We start from the raw sequence: 21450 nt of genomic DNA, 5'->3' as shown, positions 1-21450 counted from the left end.
GGGCGTTTTTATTGGCTTCATTTGGGTAGTGGGCTTAACCTCTTAAAAGAAAATAGGAATTCAGCTTGACCAGTTGACTGTTTTCTCCAATATGCTATTTCAATCTCCAGGCCTTCGTGAGGAAAGGAATCTTGAAACTTGGAAAAACAGAATGGTTATTCTAAGACTGTCAGACCCTGGAAACGCAGAAGTTACTTACCAACTGGTAACGTACTTTCGAGTGGATGTTCCGCCAACATATTCCACATCTTTGGGGGTCATTCCGAGTTGGGCTGTAAGGGTTTACGGGCACCGGTAAGGATGCCGGTAAACCCTTACCGCCCTATGCCGAGGTCCCTTAGCGGGTCCCAGCAGGAACGGCTGGTCTGACCAGCCGTTCTCTGCGGGTCCCATTAAGGGACCTTGGAGCTAATAACGGGCCCGCAATTTGCGGGCCCGTTATTAGCGCCTTCCCCATTCCCATTGAGCCCTAACAGGGCTGGGAATGGGGAATGGTTTACTGAATGGGGACTTACCGGGATCTCCAAGTTCGGAATGACCCAGTAAGTGACCATTCAGTCAGACCGGACTCGGGTTTGGAGGCAGCATGGCGCTAACAGCGCCATGGCTACCTCCAAACACGTAATGACCCCCTTTGACATGTAATGTCCACAGCAGTGTACTTCAAAAACTTTTTTGGCAGAGGGCGTCCGGCATCGATTCGATGTCCCGCGAACGCCTCCGTCGAGGGCGACGTCACCGGATGTTATAAATAGGACGCACAGTGCCCGTAGCCTCAGTTGATGTTTTTTCCTCCATAACTGACACCAATGTCTGCTTGACTGCACATAGCCTTGCGAAACGTAAGCTGCAATCGCATAGGGAATACTTCAGAAGGGCTAGCGGGTGCGATGTGGAATACGTTGGAGGAACATCCAATCGAAAGAACGTTACCAGTTGGTAAGTAACTTTTTCTTCGAATGGATTGTGTCCTCTAACGTATTCCACATCTTTGACATACTCCCAAAGCAGTACTAGAAAATGGAGGAGGGAAAATAATTAGGAGTACCCAATCAGATGGCAGAATAACCAACGGCAACTGTACAGGGATTTTGTTGCTGGCTGCCTGGCCGAAAGCAACACCTCCATCACGTCATCCGGGAGGTCCCAATCCTTATACCGCAACCTTGCAGATACCAAGTGTGAAGGTTGAGAGTCCTGACCTCTGGATGGAGAAACTGCCCCCCCCCACCTCGTGCGAGAGAAGATCTTCTCGGCAGGGAAGACGGCGTGGACGGCAGATGGACATGTCTAGAAGGTCCGGGTACCACACTCTCCTGGGCCAATCTGGAGCAATGAGGATCATGTGGGATCCGAACCTCCGTAACCTCCTTAACACTTGAGGAATGACGGGACTGGAGGAAACGCATACAGCAGTGGGAATGACCAATCCACTACGAATGCGTCTCCTAAGACTCCTCTCAGAGGAAATTCCCTTGAGCAGAATCTCTTGCACTTCCGGTTGACACTGGTGGCGAAGAGATCCACTTGTGGGGTTCCCCAAAGGGCAAAGATCTCCAGAAGGACTTCCTGAGCCAACTCCCACTCGTGAGAGATCGTGCTCTGCCTGCTCAGAGCGTCTGCTGCCGCATTTTCCTCTCCAGCCAGATGAACTGGCGAGCAAAATTTCCTGTTGAATTGCTCAGAACCAGAGCTGCATTGCCTCTGCACAACGGGAGTGACCGTAGCTCCCCTTTTTTGTTGAGGTAATGCATGACCACTGTGTTGTCCGTCATGATCAGGACACTCTTCCCCCGCACAGACGGCAGAAAAGCCTTCAGGGCCAGCCTGATAGCCCTCAGCTCTAACAGGTTGATGTGGAGTTTGGACTCCGACAGAGACCAACGACCGCTGGTGGTGAAGTCTTCGGCATGAGCTCCCCATCCTGTGAGGGAAGCGTCCGTCACTATAGTCACCTCCGGCCACGGTTGCCAAAACGACTCCCCCTTCATCAGATTCCCCTCGTTGGCCCACTACAGAATATCCTGGGAGACTGAGATTGGAATATGAATGGGATCCAACATCTTGCATGAGAACATGCGACCACTGCATCTTGAGGACCCATTGCAGGGATCTCATCCTCAGCCTGGCCTCTGGTACCAGAAAAATGCAAGATGCCATGAGGCCGAGCAACCTTTGAAACCCCTCGAAAGCCGGGCGACTCTTGGTATGTTGAAACCTGTCCACCATCTGCACAATGTGATGAGCCCTTACCTTGGGAAGCGAGCACTTCCCAAGGACCTGTCCAACACAGCCCCGATGTACTGGAGCTGTTGGGAAGGTGTCAGATGCGACTTCTTAAAATGTAGGGAGAAGCCCAGCTTGTGGAGGGAGCAGCAGGGTGAGACCGAGGTGATCCAATGCTTGCTCAGGAGAACGCGCACCGATCAGCCAGTCGTCCAGGTAGGGGTAGACGTGGATCCCCCCCCTCGCCTGAGATACGCTGCCACCACCGCCATCAGCTTGGTGAAGACCTTTGGGGCGGAGGTCAATCCGAATGGCAGGACCCGAAACTGAAAGTGCGAGTCGCCAGCCGCAAACCTCAGGTACTTTCTGTGCTTGGGATGAATCGGCACATGAAAGTAAGCATTCTGTAGGTCCAGAGACACCAACCAATCCTGAAGTTGAAGGGCCTAGAGGACTTGAGAAGAGTGACCATCTTGAAATTGTCCTTGCTGAGAAGTTTATTAAGGGAAATACCAACCCTTGTTCCTCTCCGCTACAGGCACCAGCTCTATAGTGCCTTTCTCTAGCAGGGTCAAGATTTCCTGCACAAGGAGCAGATCCGGAAGCTTCAAAGAGAGATTCCCCAGTGGATTGTTGTGAGGTCGCTGTAGGAAGGGGAGGCAGTAGTTGTGGGCTATTGTATCCAGAACCCACACATCCGAAGTAATAGCTTGCAATTCTTCGAGATGCTGAGACGGTATGCCCCCAACCGGCGAACCACGGGACATGGCCTCATGACTGTTTTGGAGTGGCTGAGGCAGCTCCTGAAGGCAAAGAGGCAGCTGCCTGAGCGGCTTTGGCACCTCTATTTCCCTGACCACCACGGGAACTTTTATGCTGACCTTTTTGACTGGCGGCTCCTCTCGTTCTACCAAAGGAGGAGTAGTAACGAAAAGAACTTCCCCTCCACTGCTGTTCCCAAGGACGAAAAGGCAGAGTTTGACGCACAACTGCACTCAAAGATTTAGCAGTAGATTTTGAGGTCTGCAACCTCTGAAGGCTCTCGTCAGCCTTGCTGCCAAACAAATGGGCACCATCAAAGGGCATGTTCAAAAGACTGACTTGCACATCCGGAGCAAAACCAGACTTCAAGCAGCCACCACCCTTTTTTGCAAAGTCAAATGAAAAGGTAATACCGGGTCAGAGTACGGACCTTGATGCAGAATATCTGTCAAGTAATCCTGAACAAAAGCTTCAGGAGGAGTTGACCAACCAAGATATTCCGTGACTCTAGCCATCAGTCTCTTGTAGGATGACTCGGCATGAGCCCCAGGCTCAGGCCTGCCAAACTCCACCTCTGGAGAAGTGTCTAAGCCACTGGCATCATGAAGAGATTGCCTTAACTCTATCAATTGACTATCCCCTGAAAAGACAGGAGCCACCTCAGGCTCAAAAGGGTCAAAATCTAAATCTGACCTCTCCTCCACCTCATAGATGTCATCCAGAGGGGGGTAAAAGTCCTGTCTCGGGACAGCCGAGGGTCTGGCGTCCTTAACAGGCCTTACAGACTTGGAAGTAGCCTTCCTTGGAGTATCCACCGTACCAGGCACCTCCGACGGCAAATCCCGGCCGAAAGGCCCCGAAGGCGTCGAGGGCACTGATGGCTTTGGTGTCGAGAGCACAGGCGGTTTCGGCGTTGACAACGGTGCCGACGGCGCTGACGGCTGGTACGAAGGCAAAGCTTCGACATCCGTATCCGACGGACACGGCGCTGACTGAGTCGACACAACCTCGAGCCCTTAGCAGGTATCTGCGGTCTCACTGGGGACGAGGACCAAGACATGGAAGCCCGTCTCTTGCAACCATCCTGAGCCTTGTCCGAACGAGACCTCGAAGGTTCCTGATGAGGTTCAACCCGAGCCCGAAGGCGCATGAGCCACGGATCGAGACCATTCCTTGCCGGCTTCATCAGAAGGCGCGGACGTAACTGTGCCCTGCGATTGAAAAATCGCTAACATCTGCTCCCTGAAGGCAGCCCATTCCTCTGGAGTCGAGGACTTTGTTGGACAAGCCACTTTCCTCGCGGCTCCATCCTCCAAGGAGGACAGGGAAGGCGACCGGTGACAGCGCTTCCTAGAATGCTGAGATGAGGACGACGAATGCCGGGAACCACTCCGGGACCGAGCTCCCGGGGATTCCTTCCGACGCGGAGAGTCGCCCCTCGAATCGTCAGTGGACATCCCCTTCCACTTAGATTTACGGGACTTACTGGGTTTAGAACCCCTACCTACCTGAAGCTTTCCCTTATGCTCCCGCAAGGCCTTAGCAGTCAGCGACTGGCATTCGGAACAGTCGTCAGTGTCGTGACTCTCGCCCAAGTACCACAAACAAATGCGGGTCGGTAATCGACATGTTAGACTTGCAGTCCCAGCAAGTCTTGAAGCCTGACCGCAGAGTCGGAGTGGTCGAAGAAGAAGACATATTCACGAGGAATATATGAGGCGCGCGAGTCTCCGAAGCAAACACGTTTGCGGAAAAAACGGAACTGAGGCTACTGCCGTGCAGCCTATTTATAACATCCGGTGACGTCGCCCTCGACGGAGGCCTTCGAGGGACATCGACCCAACACCATCGACGTAGGACGCCCTCTGCCAAAAATGTTTCTGAAGTACACAGCTGTGGACATTACATGTCAAAGATGTGGAATACGTTGGAGGACACAATCCATTCGAAAGAATATTATTGTTAATGCAAAGTTGTTCCAGACAAAAGGGAAAGGGGGATTCCTTGCTAACCATTTTCACGTTTTTAAGTTGCCTATTGAAAGTGAGAAAGGTAGGCTTTAACACAGTAATTAAATAGAAACATCACTGAAGTGAATCTAGACTACATACATGTTGAACATACATTTTCCTATCTACAAGCCATTTACATACATGGAGGTCCAGTGGTTAGAATGCTGTTGAAATTCTGACATGTCTATTGAGTAAGGGGGCTGGGGGGTGGTACCCATTTGCAATAAAGGGGAAGCTTAAATATGATGTGGCAATTGTCAAATGCGGCCCGAGCACTTTGCTGAAGCTGAATTAGAATTTAATTCTGGCAAGGAGATCAGGATTTTCGTGTACTACGTTGTACTCACTGAACAAAATATGTAATATTTGCTTGAAGTGATTGGAGATTGAACCTATGAGGATCTCAATAAATGGATTTAACAATTGCTACAAAAAAATCAATTTGCGAACTAGCTAGAGAACTGAACTTCACAGAGCTAGCTTCTAAATCACTAAGCCAATAATACATTACCCAATATTGTAACTATAATGGACATCGAAATTATCTTAAAGAATATCCTTATAATTTGATTATTAGACAATATATGGGTGTAAAATGTAATAATGTGGAGTCCTACGAGGTAATAGGAGGTCAGATTGGTGTAAAATGTAATCAATACTGTAGATTATGTGGTGAATTGGTGGTAGAAACTACCAAACATACATTGTTGGAATGTGAAGGACTAAAAGAAGATCCACTCTTTTAGCTTGTGGACATGATTTTAATAAGGATTTAATATTTATTTGGTTAGCATTTTATGAAGGAAATCATGTGGTAATCTATCACTGTCAAAATGGGGATGCATATCATAATTAATTATGAACATTGTTTGGAAATAATGTTCTATTTATTTTTAATTTTATCGTGTGTACAAAAAGCCTTGACAGACAGTGTACTACTTTTAAAATAAAAAAAAAATAAAATCCAGGGGAAGTAGAGAGAATTGGATAGGGAGGGATGTTTTAAATTAAAAAATGTTTTAACAAATTAAAGTTTTATCCGGGCCCCTCGTGCAGTTTAATCAATAGAGCATGTGCGCTCAGGGTAAACAAAACATAAAAGTGATGATGTATGTGTTAAAAAAGTCTCTATTTCTAGAACTGTAGCATCGAAAATGGAGTTGAATAGTGTGTTCATTCTTTTTCATTATTGGCATTTCAAGGAGGCATAACTTGTTTATCTTTAAACAGACTCAATTATTTCTATTTACTTAATGAAAATACCTTATGTGCAACCGTGTATATTTCTTGTCCCAAAAGAGGAGGGAGCCTGTAGGGAATACATTCTTTTAAATTGGGGGTTTCGGATTCATAAAAAGGGCTTTATTAAATAAAGGAAAATTGTGTGCGACTGGTTTGGGCTGGGTGCAAAGGTCCCCTGAATTAGATGTCACCCGATTAAAACATCCTACAGTGAGAATTCTGAACTTTACATCCAGCCCCCAGCTCACATCAGTGGTAGAGGGGGTGGTAGCAGCGTGCTGTTGAAGACAAATGCACAGTTACCTGGACGTAAGGGAATGTGTGGGTTACGCGGCCAGCGTTGTAAGAGTCACAACTGAAGTCTGAGTTGGGTCGATAGGGAAAGCCCCTAAGCCACAGGTGGGAGGACTTTACAAGAGGGGGGAGCATAAACCCCCTCATCAGAGGTTCATCAGGTTCGCAAGTGCTTGTGCAGGTTACGGCGTGCAGGGAGAGCATTATTGCCATTCTCCCCTGAAGACCTCTGGTGAGTAATCCTTTCTCACGTCCCTGCTTGTTTCTTTACCGCCGCTCCCACTGCACTCGCTATTCCCCATGATTTTGTCTGCTTCCCCAGGATTGAGTAGATTGGTCCGTTTGTTTGCCCCGTGAACAGAACTTCCATCCCCCGTTCTGTTCCACAGAGATAAATCCCATGTTTGCCCTGTATGAGACCCATTCTCCCTTGAAGACTTCCGGTGAGTGAGCCTTTCCCGCACTCCTGCTTTTCTTTACCTCTGCTCCCACTTCACTCGCTTCCCTGCATGCTTTTGTCTGCTTCACCGGCCTTTCTCCTTCCCCGCCTCCCTCCCCTCCAGCTCTCTGCCCAGGATTGAGCGGATTGGTTAGCTCGTTTGTCCCGTGACCGAATACCTACTCTTCAGAAACTCCCCCAGTGAAGCCTAGCCAAGGAAGCCATGAAAGCGCTACAGTAAAGGGTGGCTCCATTCCTAGGCAGCTCCCATTCCCTCTTTGTCCCTGTTCTCCCATGGACACCTGGCATTAGCACCCTCCAGCAACATCTAAGGTACGGGTGGTGAGCACAGTCATTACTTAGCTCAAATAAAACCTTACCACTTCTTTGCTTCCTTCAAATCAGAACATTGTATAGATTATGTGCTGCGCTCCTTAGATAGCCTGATGTATTTTGGAGGGAAGACGTTCGTGAGGCATTTTGGGGGCGGGCAGCGGGATGCACGTACATTTATTTGGGGGTAGGAAATGTCTTGCACTGAGATGCATTTGGGTGCAGGAAGTGTCTTGCACTTGGATCTATTTTGTGGGCAGCAAGGGTGTTGCACTTGGATGCATTTTGGGGCAAGAAATGTGCTGCACTTCAATGTATTTGGGGGCAGGAAATGTGCTGCAATTAGATGTAGTTGGGATGTAGGAAATGTGTTGCACTTAAATATATCTGGGGCGGTTAATGTGCTGCTCTTAGATATATTTTGGGGGCAGGAAATGTGTTGGACTTAGATGGGCGCCTGGAGGACTCTCACGCGAACAACCTAATCAAACAGTGGCATCAATAACAAAGCTACATCCGAGCCTCAAGGTATGTATAAACCCACCACTTCGGTAGACATGTGCCGCAGGCATGGCTACCCACAGGCACGCATCAGAATGCAGCAAAGACCTACGACAAATTTGATCTAGCTAGGCACATAACGTTTTTGCCTCTGTACACCAAAATAAGTCAACACCTCTGCACCAGAATACAGCGATGACCTATGACATAATGCAGTGCGGCTGGACACAAAGAGTCTCTTGAATTCTCACACTCTCCCAACCTCCCTCAGCACCCAGTCCACATTCCTGATCTGTTGGGTTGCTTACTGGAGCTAGGCCAGCCCAACTAATAACTTATCTTGACAAATGCATATACACATTCTAAGCCTTTTCTGAGAATTTCCAATACTCTGGATTGCGGTCATTGAGGTCATTCCCACCACAAGCGCGTTGAGACCTTAGCAATGGGGAAAGGCGCAATATAAATGACTACTACAATACAATACAAGAAGGTGTTGAGCAATACAAGAGCCGGTGTATGGCTCAGGGAGCCTAGACAGCACTAAATTGGACAGGGCAATCAAAATCTTCCTCGTCTGAGGGCTTGGACGATCTAGCATGGGGAAGCCTAAAAGAGCGCATACAGACTGTAGGATTGGGAGCAGTCCACCTCTTATAAGAAGGCTGAGCCATCTGATAACACAGCCCAAATTGTACAGGCTGGGGACCCTCCCTTCAGCTGTAAAGAGGTTTTATGTCCATTAGATTTTACTTTTCATGACTCTCCCATTTTTCTGCACACGGGTGAGGGTTAATGGTCAACACTGTAGAAGCACAGAAACATAGCGGCAGAAAGATGCCTTTAGATGGTGCCCAGCCTACGTAATGGACTGCAAGTGGGTGGGGGAATGTAGAAAGGGCAGGACCTCGACTTGTAGTCCGGGATGCAAAAGGGGAAAATTCAGCCTATGCACCTTCAAGGGTACCTTGCAAGCAGATAGTAGTAGAATGAGACAGTTGATGTGCCACCTCAAGCCTAAACCCAGTAAACTGGAAAGTCAATCTGGTGAGAAAACCTAAGTATGTTCTCTAAGGAAACTCTGGAAAAGCCCCAGAAACCCAGGAAAGAGTCATTAAACCTCCCCTAAAAAATAAAATATGAATTTACTATCATTCAAAGTGGGTGGAGTTGAATGCAATGAGAGAAGCCACTAAAATGGGAGAAATTAACACGTGATGTTATAAGGTTTCTGGAGGAGGTGTTCCTAAAGGGAGCATTTCGTAGGAAAATTATAACTTTTAATAGAGTGCAGTTTACATTTTGCGACAATGTACTGTGAAACATAGCTGGAAGACTATGTACTATCTTAAAGCTAAAGGACAAGTCGAATGCCCCAACAGGGTTTTTAAAGGAGGAATTCAAGTGACTATTTAGACATGCGCCTTCTTTGGGGTTCTAAAGATACCTTTTGTTCTGTACAAAATGGAGAGCAGGAGGACACAAAACAAAGAGTTAAGTACCCTCCAAGTCACATTCTCTCTACAGAAATTAAGACCTTTCGATAGACTGCAAAACTAGCCAGAAATCTAGTAATAGATCTCCAAAAACATGATACGTTTAGGTGAGCATGGCAAGGTGTTTGTAATAAATACATTTGGCCTCATCACGAGTTGAGCTGTAGCGCTTAAATGCAGCGGTAACAGTATTACTGCCACATGTAAGGGCTGGCCCTATCACGAGTTGGGCTCTAAATGGGCTGTTTTACCTCCCATTGGCCACCATGGACCCAATGGGGAATGGGGATTTACAGTTGACAACCAACCCGTGATCCGGCGGTAATACCAGTGGTCGCTAACGCATTTACAGTTGGGCGGTATCACTCATGATGAGGCCCATTACATCCTGAATGTAAGCTGATTAGAACTGCAGCTGATTACATCAGATGTAGCCAAATCTGTGGCGGTCCAATTTAGATATAAAAATACCACCCAGGTTTCTTTTATGTGGCCGTGTTTACAAAAAGGATTACAAAAGTATTTTGCATGGTAAGTGAAGGGAAGCCGAGTTGGGTTTCCGTTTGAAAAACATTGAAAAATATACATGATCTGACTTGCAAGACTGAAGACCAACACAACCTGGATAAATGCCTTTCTGGTGGCCAGTTTGAGATAACAGTCTTATACAGCCAAAACTATCAAACTAAGAACAATCATTCTATGACAAGACAGGAGGCTCGCATTATGCTTTACTTTCTTTTATTTGCTGCCACACCAGCACTTTAAAACTTAACTTTAATATTGCACATTTACGTTCTTACAAAACCACAGTTATGGAAAACGAAAATGGACCAGTTTAAACGTTTGTTTCACATCTGCGTGTGATCACTGTAATCACTCGGGAACTACTAGTCCCATGATACTCATGTAGTCCAATCCTCCCAGCCCTGCACCTATCAGAGGGCAGCATCCTATATAAGAACCCTTGTGCCCAGGTCCTTTCCTCTTTCTTTTTGCTGCCATGAGATAGGTGACATTTTTCTCTATCTTTGCTTATAGAAGGATTGTTAGTCACGTATATATTTCTATAATTTCTGTAATATGTGTATATCAGTATGGCATTACACCGTAACGCGCATGGAATTAGTTTCATTCTCCTCAAAAGAGTTTACCTGAACGTGTAGCAGCGTATCACATTCAGTTAGAGCGCGTTACACTTCTTTCACGAAAGTTCGAGTGTTGTGAAGAGAGGGCGAGGGCCGGAGCCACGAGCAATTCCGCTTGCTTCAGGCTGCTGAGCCCCATCGCTCTGTAATAATCGGCGCCGGCGAACTCGGTGGCCGTTAGGACCCGTGGGAGCAGGAACCCCTCAGGTTTTCCCAGCTTCCCCAGGGATCCTAGCTTCCGCTCACTTTGCGCTTGCAGTCGCGTATGAGGGAAGTAGTTAACCAGAGCTCCAGATTCATTTAAAAAAAAAAATATATATATATATATATATATCTCTTTTGACTACTTTATAAATCGCAAGAAGCGGTTTACAGGCACACACTACATTAATCCTCAGACGTGTGTAGAGCCTGAAGAGCCTTCATCTGCTGAGTTCCACGCAGTTGGCCCAGCCAACACCTCGATTATGGCTCAGTTTGTCACCCCCACCAACACCCCTTCCACTTCTCCGGAGTGGAGTCAAGAAGAGTGGGAAGAGGACCCTTCCCAGCAAGAATCAGACTTGACACAGAGTTTTAAGAAGGTACTTGGAGACTCCTTGCAGCAGGCGGTCTCTCAAGGGGTGCAGCCCATTACAAAGAGATTGGAGACTCTGGAAATGATAATGGCTGAACAACAGAAACAGATCACAGCCAGGAAATGACGGGCTAGTAGCCCTGATGAAGGAACGTCAGCAGAACACCCCCAAAAAGGGGTTGAGAAGAAGGGGTGTAAAGTAGCCCGGAAGAGCAAGCACTCTTTGAGCCCCCCGGGCAACACTGAAAGGGTTAACACTGTTCCCCAATTGACAGGCGACCCTGTCGCCAGGCTTAAAGAAGCCTTTCTGGCAAAGAACAGACGGCCAGGATAGACCCCCCCTACCCCAGGGGTGTACAATTTAGGGGATGATGACGAGGGCTATTCGCCCGATGATGAAGGGGGCGAGGAAGAGGAAGATATCAGTAAATGTGTGGAAGACCCCCAAATCATAGAAGATACGGCAGACATGTTCGACCCCGAAGCCATCCGGCACCCTAAGTCCTCAGAATGGGTACCTTCCCCTAGAGTGGCACTTTACATGGCTCAGCATATCAGAAAACCTCTAGAAAGAGAGGTAAGATCGAGAATGAGATCCGAGTGTCCTAGACCAGAGCTGCCGAATAAACTAACAAAAACCCCTGACTTAGACCCCAAGATGGTTACGTTTGTGACCAAAACAGCTAGAGACGTCAGGAAAGGCGTGGACCGAGCCTGGAAAGGATGTCAGGATAAGCTCCTAGACATTTCGGGTCTATTAGCAAAAACTATGGACCTCGCTGAGAAGTCAAAAGGTACAGGTACGCCAGTAGACGCTACCGTCCTGGGCAACTGGGCGCAAAGAGCAGTATGCCTCTTGGGCAACGCCAATTGTGCCTTATCTTCGGAAAGAAGAGGAGGAATCTTATTGAAGATTGACAACAAGTTGAGCGACCTGGCCATCTATGAAGTGGGCGAAGGCGCCAAAGGTCTGTTGTTCGGCGAGTCGTTCGCTAAAGAAATGGCGCAGTTCGTAGGAACTTATTCCGCTTTAGAGAAGGCCCAGATTTCAATCAGGAAAATCTTTCCAGGACGGATTTTTGCCGGGACCGGACGACATAGGGGTCACTCGTCTGGTCGCTATAACTCCCAATAAAGGCCCTACAATCAGCGCGCCCAGTACTGGGACTCCAGACAACAAGACTCCTTCTTCCCGGCTAGATCGAGGTTCCCTAGAGGCCGCAGAGGAAGAGGATCTTACAGACAACCAGGGGCAGCAGCCGGTGAGTACAGCATGTCGGAGTGTAGGAGGAAGAACCCTCCACTACCTGCGCGAATGGCAAGCATTATCAAGCGATGCATGGGTGCTACAGGCAGTAACAGGCCTACAGATAGAGTTTATAGGTACACCAGTGCAGAGAACAGAACCCTCCCCCATAGTTATGGTGCAAGAGAAAGCAGCGCTCCTGCACAGCGAGCTCGGCAAACTAGAAAGCAAAAATGCGAGAGCGCGAACTCCAGAGAGATCCCGGTTTCCTCAGCAACATGTTCCTAGTTCACAGAGGGGACAAAATAAGACCAGTAATCAATCTGAAGGACTTAAATACATGGGTGTTATACAACCATTTCAAGATGGAGGGGATTCATCTTCTCCAAGACCTTCTGCGCTCCGGAGACTGGCTAGCTTGTCTAGATCTCAAAGATGCATACCAAAAGATTCCGATAGCAACTTCTTATCGGAAATATTTGCGCTTCCGATGGAAGGGAGAAGTATGGTGATTCACGTGTCTCCCGTTTGGTCTGTCCTCCGCTCCTTGGGCCTTCACCAAGCTCATGAAACCGGTGGCGGCAGCCATCAGAGAGAGAAGCATACATATCATCATCTATCTAGACGACATTCTCGTCTGCGGATCAGAAAAAGCTACTCTAGCAATGGGTATTCTCACTCCTCACCTCGCTAGGATTCCTAGTGAACCTAGACAAATCCCAACTACGTCCTGTCCAGAGGATAGACTTTCTAGGCTTTACAATAGACTCAGTGAAAGCCTCCCTTGAGCTCCCGGGTCACAAAGTGAGAGCGATCAAGAAAGCAGTTCTAGCGAAAGGGACTATTTCCCTTCGCATACTAGCCAGGGTAGTAGGTCTTCTAGCAGCCTCCATTCAGGCGATATTCACGGGTCCTCTTCATTATCGAGCACTGCAAAGGCTCAAGATAAAACATCTCCAAGGAGGTCTGCGATACCATCAATTAGTGAGTTTGGACCGCAAAGCCCTCACAGAGCTCAACTGGTGGCTAGAGAATATGGAGGCCTGGAACGGCCGCACCATTTTTGGCGACGCCCCAGAACTAGTAATAGAATCAGATGCAAGCAGGTCAGGCTGGGGAGCCAGATGCAAACATGTGAAGACAGGAGGGAAGTGGTCAGAGGAAGAGTTACACCTCCATATAAATTGTCTCGAGTTGTTAGCGGGCTCCTTCGCAGTGTGCGCTTCTACGAAAGACAAGGTGAAATGTTGCGTACTGCTCAAGATGGACAACATCTCCGCAGTGCGATACATAAACAAATTGGGAGGCACAAAATCCAAAATGCTAGCCGAGTTAGCGAAGAATTTCTGGCATTACTGTCTTCAAAACAGAATCTCCGTATCAGCGGAATACTTAACAGGGAAGCAGAACGAAGTAGCAGACTGGAATTCACGTTATCTTGTGGAGTCCAGCGATTGGAAACTACACCCCCAAGTCTTCCAGCGATTACAGAATCTATGGGGGCCCCTACACATAGATCTGTTCTCGTCCAGACTGAACGCCCAGATGCCTTCCTGCAACCCTGGACAGGGGCAGTACATTATGCCTTCCCGCTGTTCATTATGATCACGAGAGCTCTAGCGAAAGTTCGCAGGGACCAAGCAGAGATTGTGATGGTGCTCCCCCTATGGAAGGCACAGCCTTGGTTTCCAGTAGCGATGGAACTTTCTTTGGATTTTCCAAGCATAGTGCCTCAGCTGCCGGACCTTCTTCTCGACCCATCCGGCCATCCTCACCCGCTAGTGGCCGCAGGCTCGCTACATTTGATAGCATGCAGGGTTTCAGGAAAAGATGGGACTTGCCAGGAATTTCACAACTCACTGCAGATTGCATCAGAGACTACTGGGCGCCTTCCACCCTTCGGAGCTATAGTGCGGCATGGAATGGGTGGTCCAGGTGGTGTTCGGAGCACGAGTTGGATCCCGTTTCAGCCCCTTTAGTAGAAGTCCTCAACTTCCTAGCTTTCAAATTTCAAGAAGGCGGCGCCTTCAGAACGGTGGGAGTGTATAGGTCAGCCATTTCAGCGGGCCACGATGAAATAGACAGTACCGCGGTAGGCGAGCACCCAGCAGTTGTATGTCTACTCAGGGGGGTTAAGCTCAAAAGACCACCTATGCCCAAGTACAAAGTGTTGTGGGATGTTAGAGACGTTTTTCGCCTCTTTCTTACATGGCCCGATAACGAGAACTTGTCCCGATCTCAGTTATCGGGAAAGCTGGCCATGCTGCTTTGCCTTACAGCCTGTAGGAGAGTTTCTGATGTCAAAGCTCTTGAAATCGATAGGAAAATATTCTATCCGGACGGCATATCTTTTACCATTACTAAAAGGACAAAGACAGATTCGAGATTGATGGATTACCCGTACTTCACTAGTAATAAAAAGCTTTGCGTAGCGCAATGTATCAAAGATTATGAGAAAGCAACAGCGCATATTAGGCCACAGGGAGTGTCCCAGCTACTCATTGCGCGCAGGAAGCCCTATCATGCAGTAGCATCAGCGACCATTGCTAGATGGGTGAGAGAAATAATGCATTGGGCAGGGATTGACTTGTCTCTTTTTGGCGCGCTTTCAGCCAGGGGGGCGATGGCTTCAAAAGCTTTTACTACAGGGGTGTCTCTACAAGACATTATGAAATCAGCAGATTGGTCCTCTGAGTCGACCTTCAAGACATTCTATTTTAAGCCTGTATCTGAGATACCTAATAGGGTGGTGAACAGGGTTGAACAAGCATAATGCGAGCCTCCTGTCTTGTCATAGAATAAAGATTGCCCACGCTATCAGCTCAGGAAGTCTTCATTCTATTAAAGACAAGGAGGCGAGCATTATATCCCATCCAGAATAGTAACATATCAGTTGCATTGTCATGTGGTTAACTCTGTAACACCGTTGCTCATTCCCACCCTTATAATGACTCTCCATTCCTTTTAGGAGATGACCAGAAAACTACAGGATTAAGAAACTCGCGAAATAGAGGAAAGTTATTTCAAGTTGGTCGCGTTTGACCTTAAAGCCTACAGTTCCGAGGATTGTTAACAGTTCATCCCGAGAGGATCGCTCCGTTGGCGAAGAGACTATTGAGTTCAAGGGCCACACACAAAGAAAGAGGAAAGACCTGGGCACAAGGGTTCTTATACAGGAGGCTGCCCTCTGATAGGTGCAGAGCTGGGAGGATTGGACTACCAGAGACATGAGTATCATGGGACTAGTAGTTCCCGAGTGATTACAGTGATCACACGCAGATGTGAAAAAAACGTTTAAACTGGTCCATTTTCGTTTTCCATAACTGTGGTTTTGTAAGAACGTAAATGTGCAGTATTAAAGTTACGTTTTAAAGTGCTGGTGTGGCAGCAAATAAAAGAAAGTAAAGCATAATGCTCAACTCCTTGTCTTTAATAGAATGAAGACTTCCTGAGCTGATAGCATGGGCAATCTTTATTTTACACTCAAGTGCAAATAAATCAGTCTAAAAAAGCACCAGATTTTGTTGAATCAAAAGAAGTTACATTTCTGTTCAGGTGAATTCAGAATATATATTTTTTTACAATTTCATCTAAGGCTACATGTTTTTTTATGGCACCGAGCATCTCCCTTGATTGCCTCTTTACATTCTGAAACCCATCAAATTGTCATGCCAAACAGCACTTTGCATATCTGTGTCGCATCTTTCATTAATATTGCGATGCAAGAACTTACTTGAACATTTCCTCAACAACTCCAAAAATTGAAGGGTGGCAGGCTGCTCGAGGCTGCAGAAAAGACAATAAGATGTTTGTTAGGTGAGGCGCTAAAAAGAATGTTCATAAATAAATGTATCCTCCAGAAAATATTTGTGCTAAACATAATCTCTCTTCATGAGAGAGCAACTCACTGAAGATATGCACGTGCCTGTGAAATACTGGTATGGAGTCTAGAGAAACTGGGCAAATGTTGCTAAGCATGTTCAAATCTCTGGCTACCGTGACTTGAACATTACTGGCAGCATTACCACAGACTGCACGTATAGAACCCTTAAACTGAAACGTAAATGCCTGTTCCATACCCAAGCTATGCCTTCTCACAGTTACTGCCTTCCTCAAATGATCATTAATCTATTACATCCCCTATCCACCCCAGGCAATGTTATATAGCTCCTGGAAACCAGGGTCCTAGTGTCAATACTATTGGGACTGGCGTCCATATCAGAGGGTTCAGTCCATCAGAAACAATGTAGTAATTGGGCACTTTTAGGCTGACATACAGGATGTTGTATTTTGGTTGGACAAGAGGCTTATTTATCATTTACTGATTGTGACAGTATTGGCTAATGATTTATCTAAGAGATGTTGTCCTGGCACAATAATCTTCCATTAACATATTGCTTTCACAATGCTTTGAAGAATCTGGAAGAGGCAAAGATAACAAGATAAAGATAAACCATTTATTTTATTTATTAGTGTATCCTAGCTTATAATATACACTTTTCACAATACAATATATATAAGAAAAAAGACATTACATTTAGCAAATATAAAAAACACCACATAAAAGACACCTATAATTTCAATTAAAGATAGAGCATTAAAATCGGGAATAGTTAAAAAGAAAGAAAAAAGAAATAGAGATTTGATTCATTTTTCTGTCCGGTAATGAAGGTAGAGAAAGAGAAAAAGAGTGCAAAAGAGCCATGATTAGATCATTTTCAAAGCAGCCATCACATAATTGATGGCAGTAATAATCAGGGAGCACTGGAAGCCATTCAGTATCCGGTACCAAGGCCCAAGGATTTCAAGGCGGCAGTAACGTGTACAAAACTTACACAAATATAAATTCCTCTTGTCATCAAGGGCACAACATTCTAAAAACCAATGTTCCAGGCTTTCAATATTATATAGGTCTTTACAAGATCTGCAGGTACGCTGATAGAAATCTACCTTCATTCGACAGCCAACAATCTCATGTTTTTGATGGAGATTCAATCGTAATCTAATGTAATTGGATTGAATAAACTTGGACGGGCATTTTATCAAGTACGGTGGAAGTGTGTTGCTCTTCTTTCCCTCCAGGTTCAAGTTCCTAAACTTTTTATGGGTTGTAATGGAATCGCTTGTTAGGCACCAATCCCTGTCCCACAGAGTTTTCCTGGCCCTCAAGGAACCTTTATTAAGCAGTCTCTGGCCATATTGACCTCACCCAGTATAGATAAACAAAAGGTTACCTAATCTAGCAGGATTATTGAATCCCTTTGCATCAATGGAGGAAAGAGAGAATTAGCAGGGCAGTACCAGATTTTACGGTAGAGTAAGAGATTTTGCCATTTAATACTGGATGCCAAAGACACAAGTCCTAATTCAAATCGAATGACAACCATGGGGGTATATGTTGGAAGGGCCAAAACATTCCTCAAAATCACACCCTCAATGCAATCCCAAGATGAAATCCCAAGATGAAAATGTAAGAGTGAGGAGAGAAGAGCAGGTGTTAGCAAGATTTAGCAAGTTAAATTTGGATAAGTGGCATGGTGAAACACCCATATTTACGATCAAGACTGATCATTTGGCTAGAGAAGACCATTGCTTTTTGCCTTAAATGTTTGTACATCTCGGATCTATTGAAGTTACCACTTACTCCGAAACCCCAAGTAGACAAATTCATTGATGGTTCCATCCTGAAAGCATCAATTTTCCATACAAAGCATGCCAGTTTCTTGGCTGTGGCTATTTTAAGAACTTATGAAATTTTGGCAGTGGTGGACAGTTGAGGTTAGGCGCCCTGACGGGAAGTAGGGTGTGTTATGGGGCTGCAAATGGTAGCAGGTTGTAGTCACCCTGCCAAGGTGCCTACGTCAAAGGAATTGCTAAGAAGGGGTTTGCTACCATTAATTGCGCACACAAACACAGTTATTAAAGCTCATTGAGCATTATTTAATGCAGATCAAAAAAAGCCAAAAATAGCCGACACGTGTTTCGAGCTTCAACACTCTTTTTCCAGGCTGCAAAATTATATCCATGGGTTTTGCAAGTATACATATTTGACATAATCATATGTAACCAACCAAGTGTAGCAAAACAAACAGGACCAAACTACCAAAGGGAGAGTGGGGGAGGCACGATAATATTAGATATAGGACACAAGTAATAGGTACCCAACACAATGAATCCAATATGCATTGACAAGAATAACCAATAATTAAAGAAACACCAGATATTGATTAAGAAAATTCATGAAAAGGATATGGGGTATTGGCAATAGAATTAGCCAATCATTGAGGTCAATTCAAACACATAGTGAGAGAAGACAGAAGATAAAAATAAAATTAATAAGTTAATTATTACCATATAGCACAACCATGATCACCAATTGTGCTATATGGTTAACCAGCAATTTTGCCCCATCCAACAAAAAGAAGGTAAAATACCTTGTTGGTGCTTGAAACAGGAAACTAATAAGGCAACAGAGAAGTGGGAAATAATATATCAGCATGCCGCAGTAAAAACACCCCGGGCACATTATATATTGAAGACTTTATAATTCAACTAATTGTTGTGCAAATCATAAAGGTGATTAACTGGAATAGCCTTACCTATGAAGTAATACGGTTAGAAAAATTATATACAAGGTGCATTCACCGGCTCCACTGCAAATGTAAGAAATGATATGATTACCTATGATTCGTGTGGTGATATAAATGCAGGCATGCAAAACATACCTATATAGTTGCTATTGCAATGAACCACTATTTACAGATGACAAGTGTACCAAGCGTGAAAGTCAGCATGGAAGCAGCACAAAATTCACGGGGAGACAAAAACAAACAACCATGTTAAGGTGCTAATTGGGGCTCATTAAAACACGCTAATTAACGAGACAGTCACATGCGTATGGCCCCTGCTTAGAACAATTAAGCAGGGATCTGCGCGAAAGACTGTGCTTCCCGGCGTTTCTGCACATAGTGAAAGGGACAGGTGCCTCACGCGTGTTAGCAGCGCTCCTTTAAATACAAATTGCGTGTGCTGTTAGCTGCCGACCAGGAAGCGCGGCACAAGCAGGCGGCCATATTAGAAGTAGAGTTGCATGTAAGCACTTATATTAAAATCCAATAGCAAGCTTCTCTAGACAACCTATACTTTAGGGCTAAGATCGTGATCAAGGGAAAGCTTGAAAATTAGACTAACGTAATGGATAGGTTTCGAAAAAGGAGACACTAAAATACTAGCATCGCAGTTACCAGAATTTAAATGATTGAGTGTGCCTTTTACGGTAGTTGCCCCCCTAGAAGGCCGGTGCATGCATGCAGCCAATCCCAAATAAACTTAGTTTTACAAGTAAAAGTATGGCATAGTGCCCCAAAATACAGACACAAGGTGACCAGTGTTGTCCACATAAGACAGCTCTTTTACAGAAATTATATATATGCACAGATTACAAACAGCAACAAAGAAAGCAAAGGCATTTGTACAGTATGACTTCAAAGGAACACCGAAAATTCATGGTCACTGTTGAGACCAATTGATACAGTACGATAATGGCAAATTAGCCGTGCTTCAAGTTGTCTTAGTTTCAGGGTCAAATTGCCACCACGTTGGGGCAAAGTTACTTTTGCCATGCCAGCAAACCTAATTTCAGATTTATTGTCCAGCTGATGATTTCTTTGCCAATGTGTGGTCAAGGGATATTTTGAGTCTTGACTTGAAATGGTGAATAAACGCTCTCTTATCCTGATCTTAAGAGGGTGAATTGTACTACAAATGTAGAATTTACCACAAACACAGAGTATATATACAATATACACAAAATTTGGAGTTACAATTGATAAATGCATTCACTTTAAAAATTCCCAATTTGCCAAAATCAATTTGGGAAACCTCTAATGCATAGCAACACATAGCATTTACCACATTTGTGAAACCCATGATTAGTATTCGGACTAAGCCAAGTTGTAGCTGGTTGCTGGCTAGGCATAAATGAAGGCGAAACCAAGTTTTTAAGATTACTTGCCTTGCTGTAAATAAAATTCAGAGACACATCCAACCATGGTGCTATCTCTTGGTCAAGCTGTAACAAATGCCAATGACGTTGCACAATTTTATATAAGTTAGAGCTATATGAATTGTAGCGTGTAATACATTTTAATTTATTAGTATGGCTAGAATTAGACCTTGTTTTTGGTGTAAGTAGATCAACCCTCTTAATGTTTTGGGCAGTATGTTGAGCTTTCAATACCGTACCTGGGTCGTAACCTCGAACTTCAAATTTGTGTCGTAAAAAGGTACATTCTTGCAAAAAGTCATTATCGTTAGAACAATTTCTGCATGCTCTAATGAATTCACCTTTTGGTATGTTGGTAATGACAGATTTTTTATGGCAGCTAGATGCATGTAAAATTGCATTGACTGCAGTAGCCTTTCGAAATGTTTTAGTCACAATTGCGTTATCCTGCAAACTAATTGACAAATTCAAGAAATTAATGATTGAGCTACGGCACTCATGAGTGAATTGGATACCTCAATCATTATGGTTCAAATAATTGACAAATTCATTCAAGCATTCCACAGTACCTGTCCAAATCAGAATCACGTCATCAATATAACGTTTCCAGATGTGATTAAATTTTAAAAACTCATTATCAAGCAATGCATGTTTGTCCTCAAAATAGTGCATAAACATTTTGGCAAGTGCCGGGGCATAGCTAGCACCCATAGCCACCCCCATTCTCTGGTTGTAGTAACAGTTGTTAAAAAGAAAAACATTGTTAGATAAGGCACAAGTTAACATTTCTTTGATCATTGTGATGTGTTCAAAAAAGGATGCAGAATGTTGGCGGTAAATATAGTAAACACTTGCAATGACTTGAGTGTGGTTAATTGAAGTATATAATGCTTTAACATCAAGCGTAACCAGCAGCATCCCTGGTATGACTTGTAATTCAGAAAGGATTTGCAAAATATGCATAGTGTCACGTAAAAAAGTTGGAATTGTGATCACTAGGGGTGACAGACATTCATTAATATAAATGGAAATGGGTTCCATGATGCCACCTCCACCGCTCAAGATCGGCCTGCCTTCGGGAATCTTAGTGAATCGTTTATGTATTTTCGGCAGGAAGTATGCAGTTGGCATGATGGGTCCATTTACAGTTAGTAATTGTTTTTCTACAT

General features: G+C 45.1%; 1 protein-coding gene across 4 annotated transcripts in view; it reads right to left on the bottom strand.

Annotated features, from left to right (window-relative positions):
* FANCC (FA complementation group C) overlaps positions 1-21450 on the bottom strand; it is a 2294314-nt gene that overhangs the window by 690592 nt on the left and 1582272 nt on the right. For all 4 annotated transcript variants that reach the window (XM_069625705.1, XM_069625706.1, XM_069625707.1 and 1 more), the window contains one exon: positions 16010-16062. In XM_069625705.1, coding sequence (XP_069481806.1) covers positions 16010-16062 — 53 coding nt within the window. The remainder of the gene's footprint in view (positions 1-16009; positions 16063-21450) is intronic.

The sequence above is a fragment of the Ambystoma mexicanum genome, chromosome 6p (genome assembly GCF_040938575.1).
Source record: "Ambystoma mexicanum isolate Mex_15411 chromosome 6p, UKY_AmexF1_1, whole genome shotgun sequence".
Classification (NCBI taxonomy): Eukaryota; Metazoa; Chordata; class Amphibia; order Caudata; family Ambystomatidae; genus Ambystoma; species Ambystoma mexicanum.
This window is presented reverse-complemented; position numbering and strand designations above follow the sequence as displayed.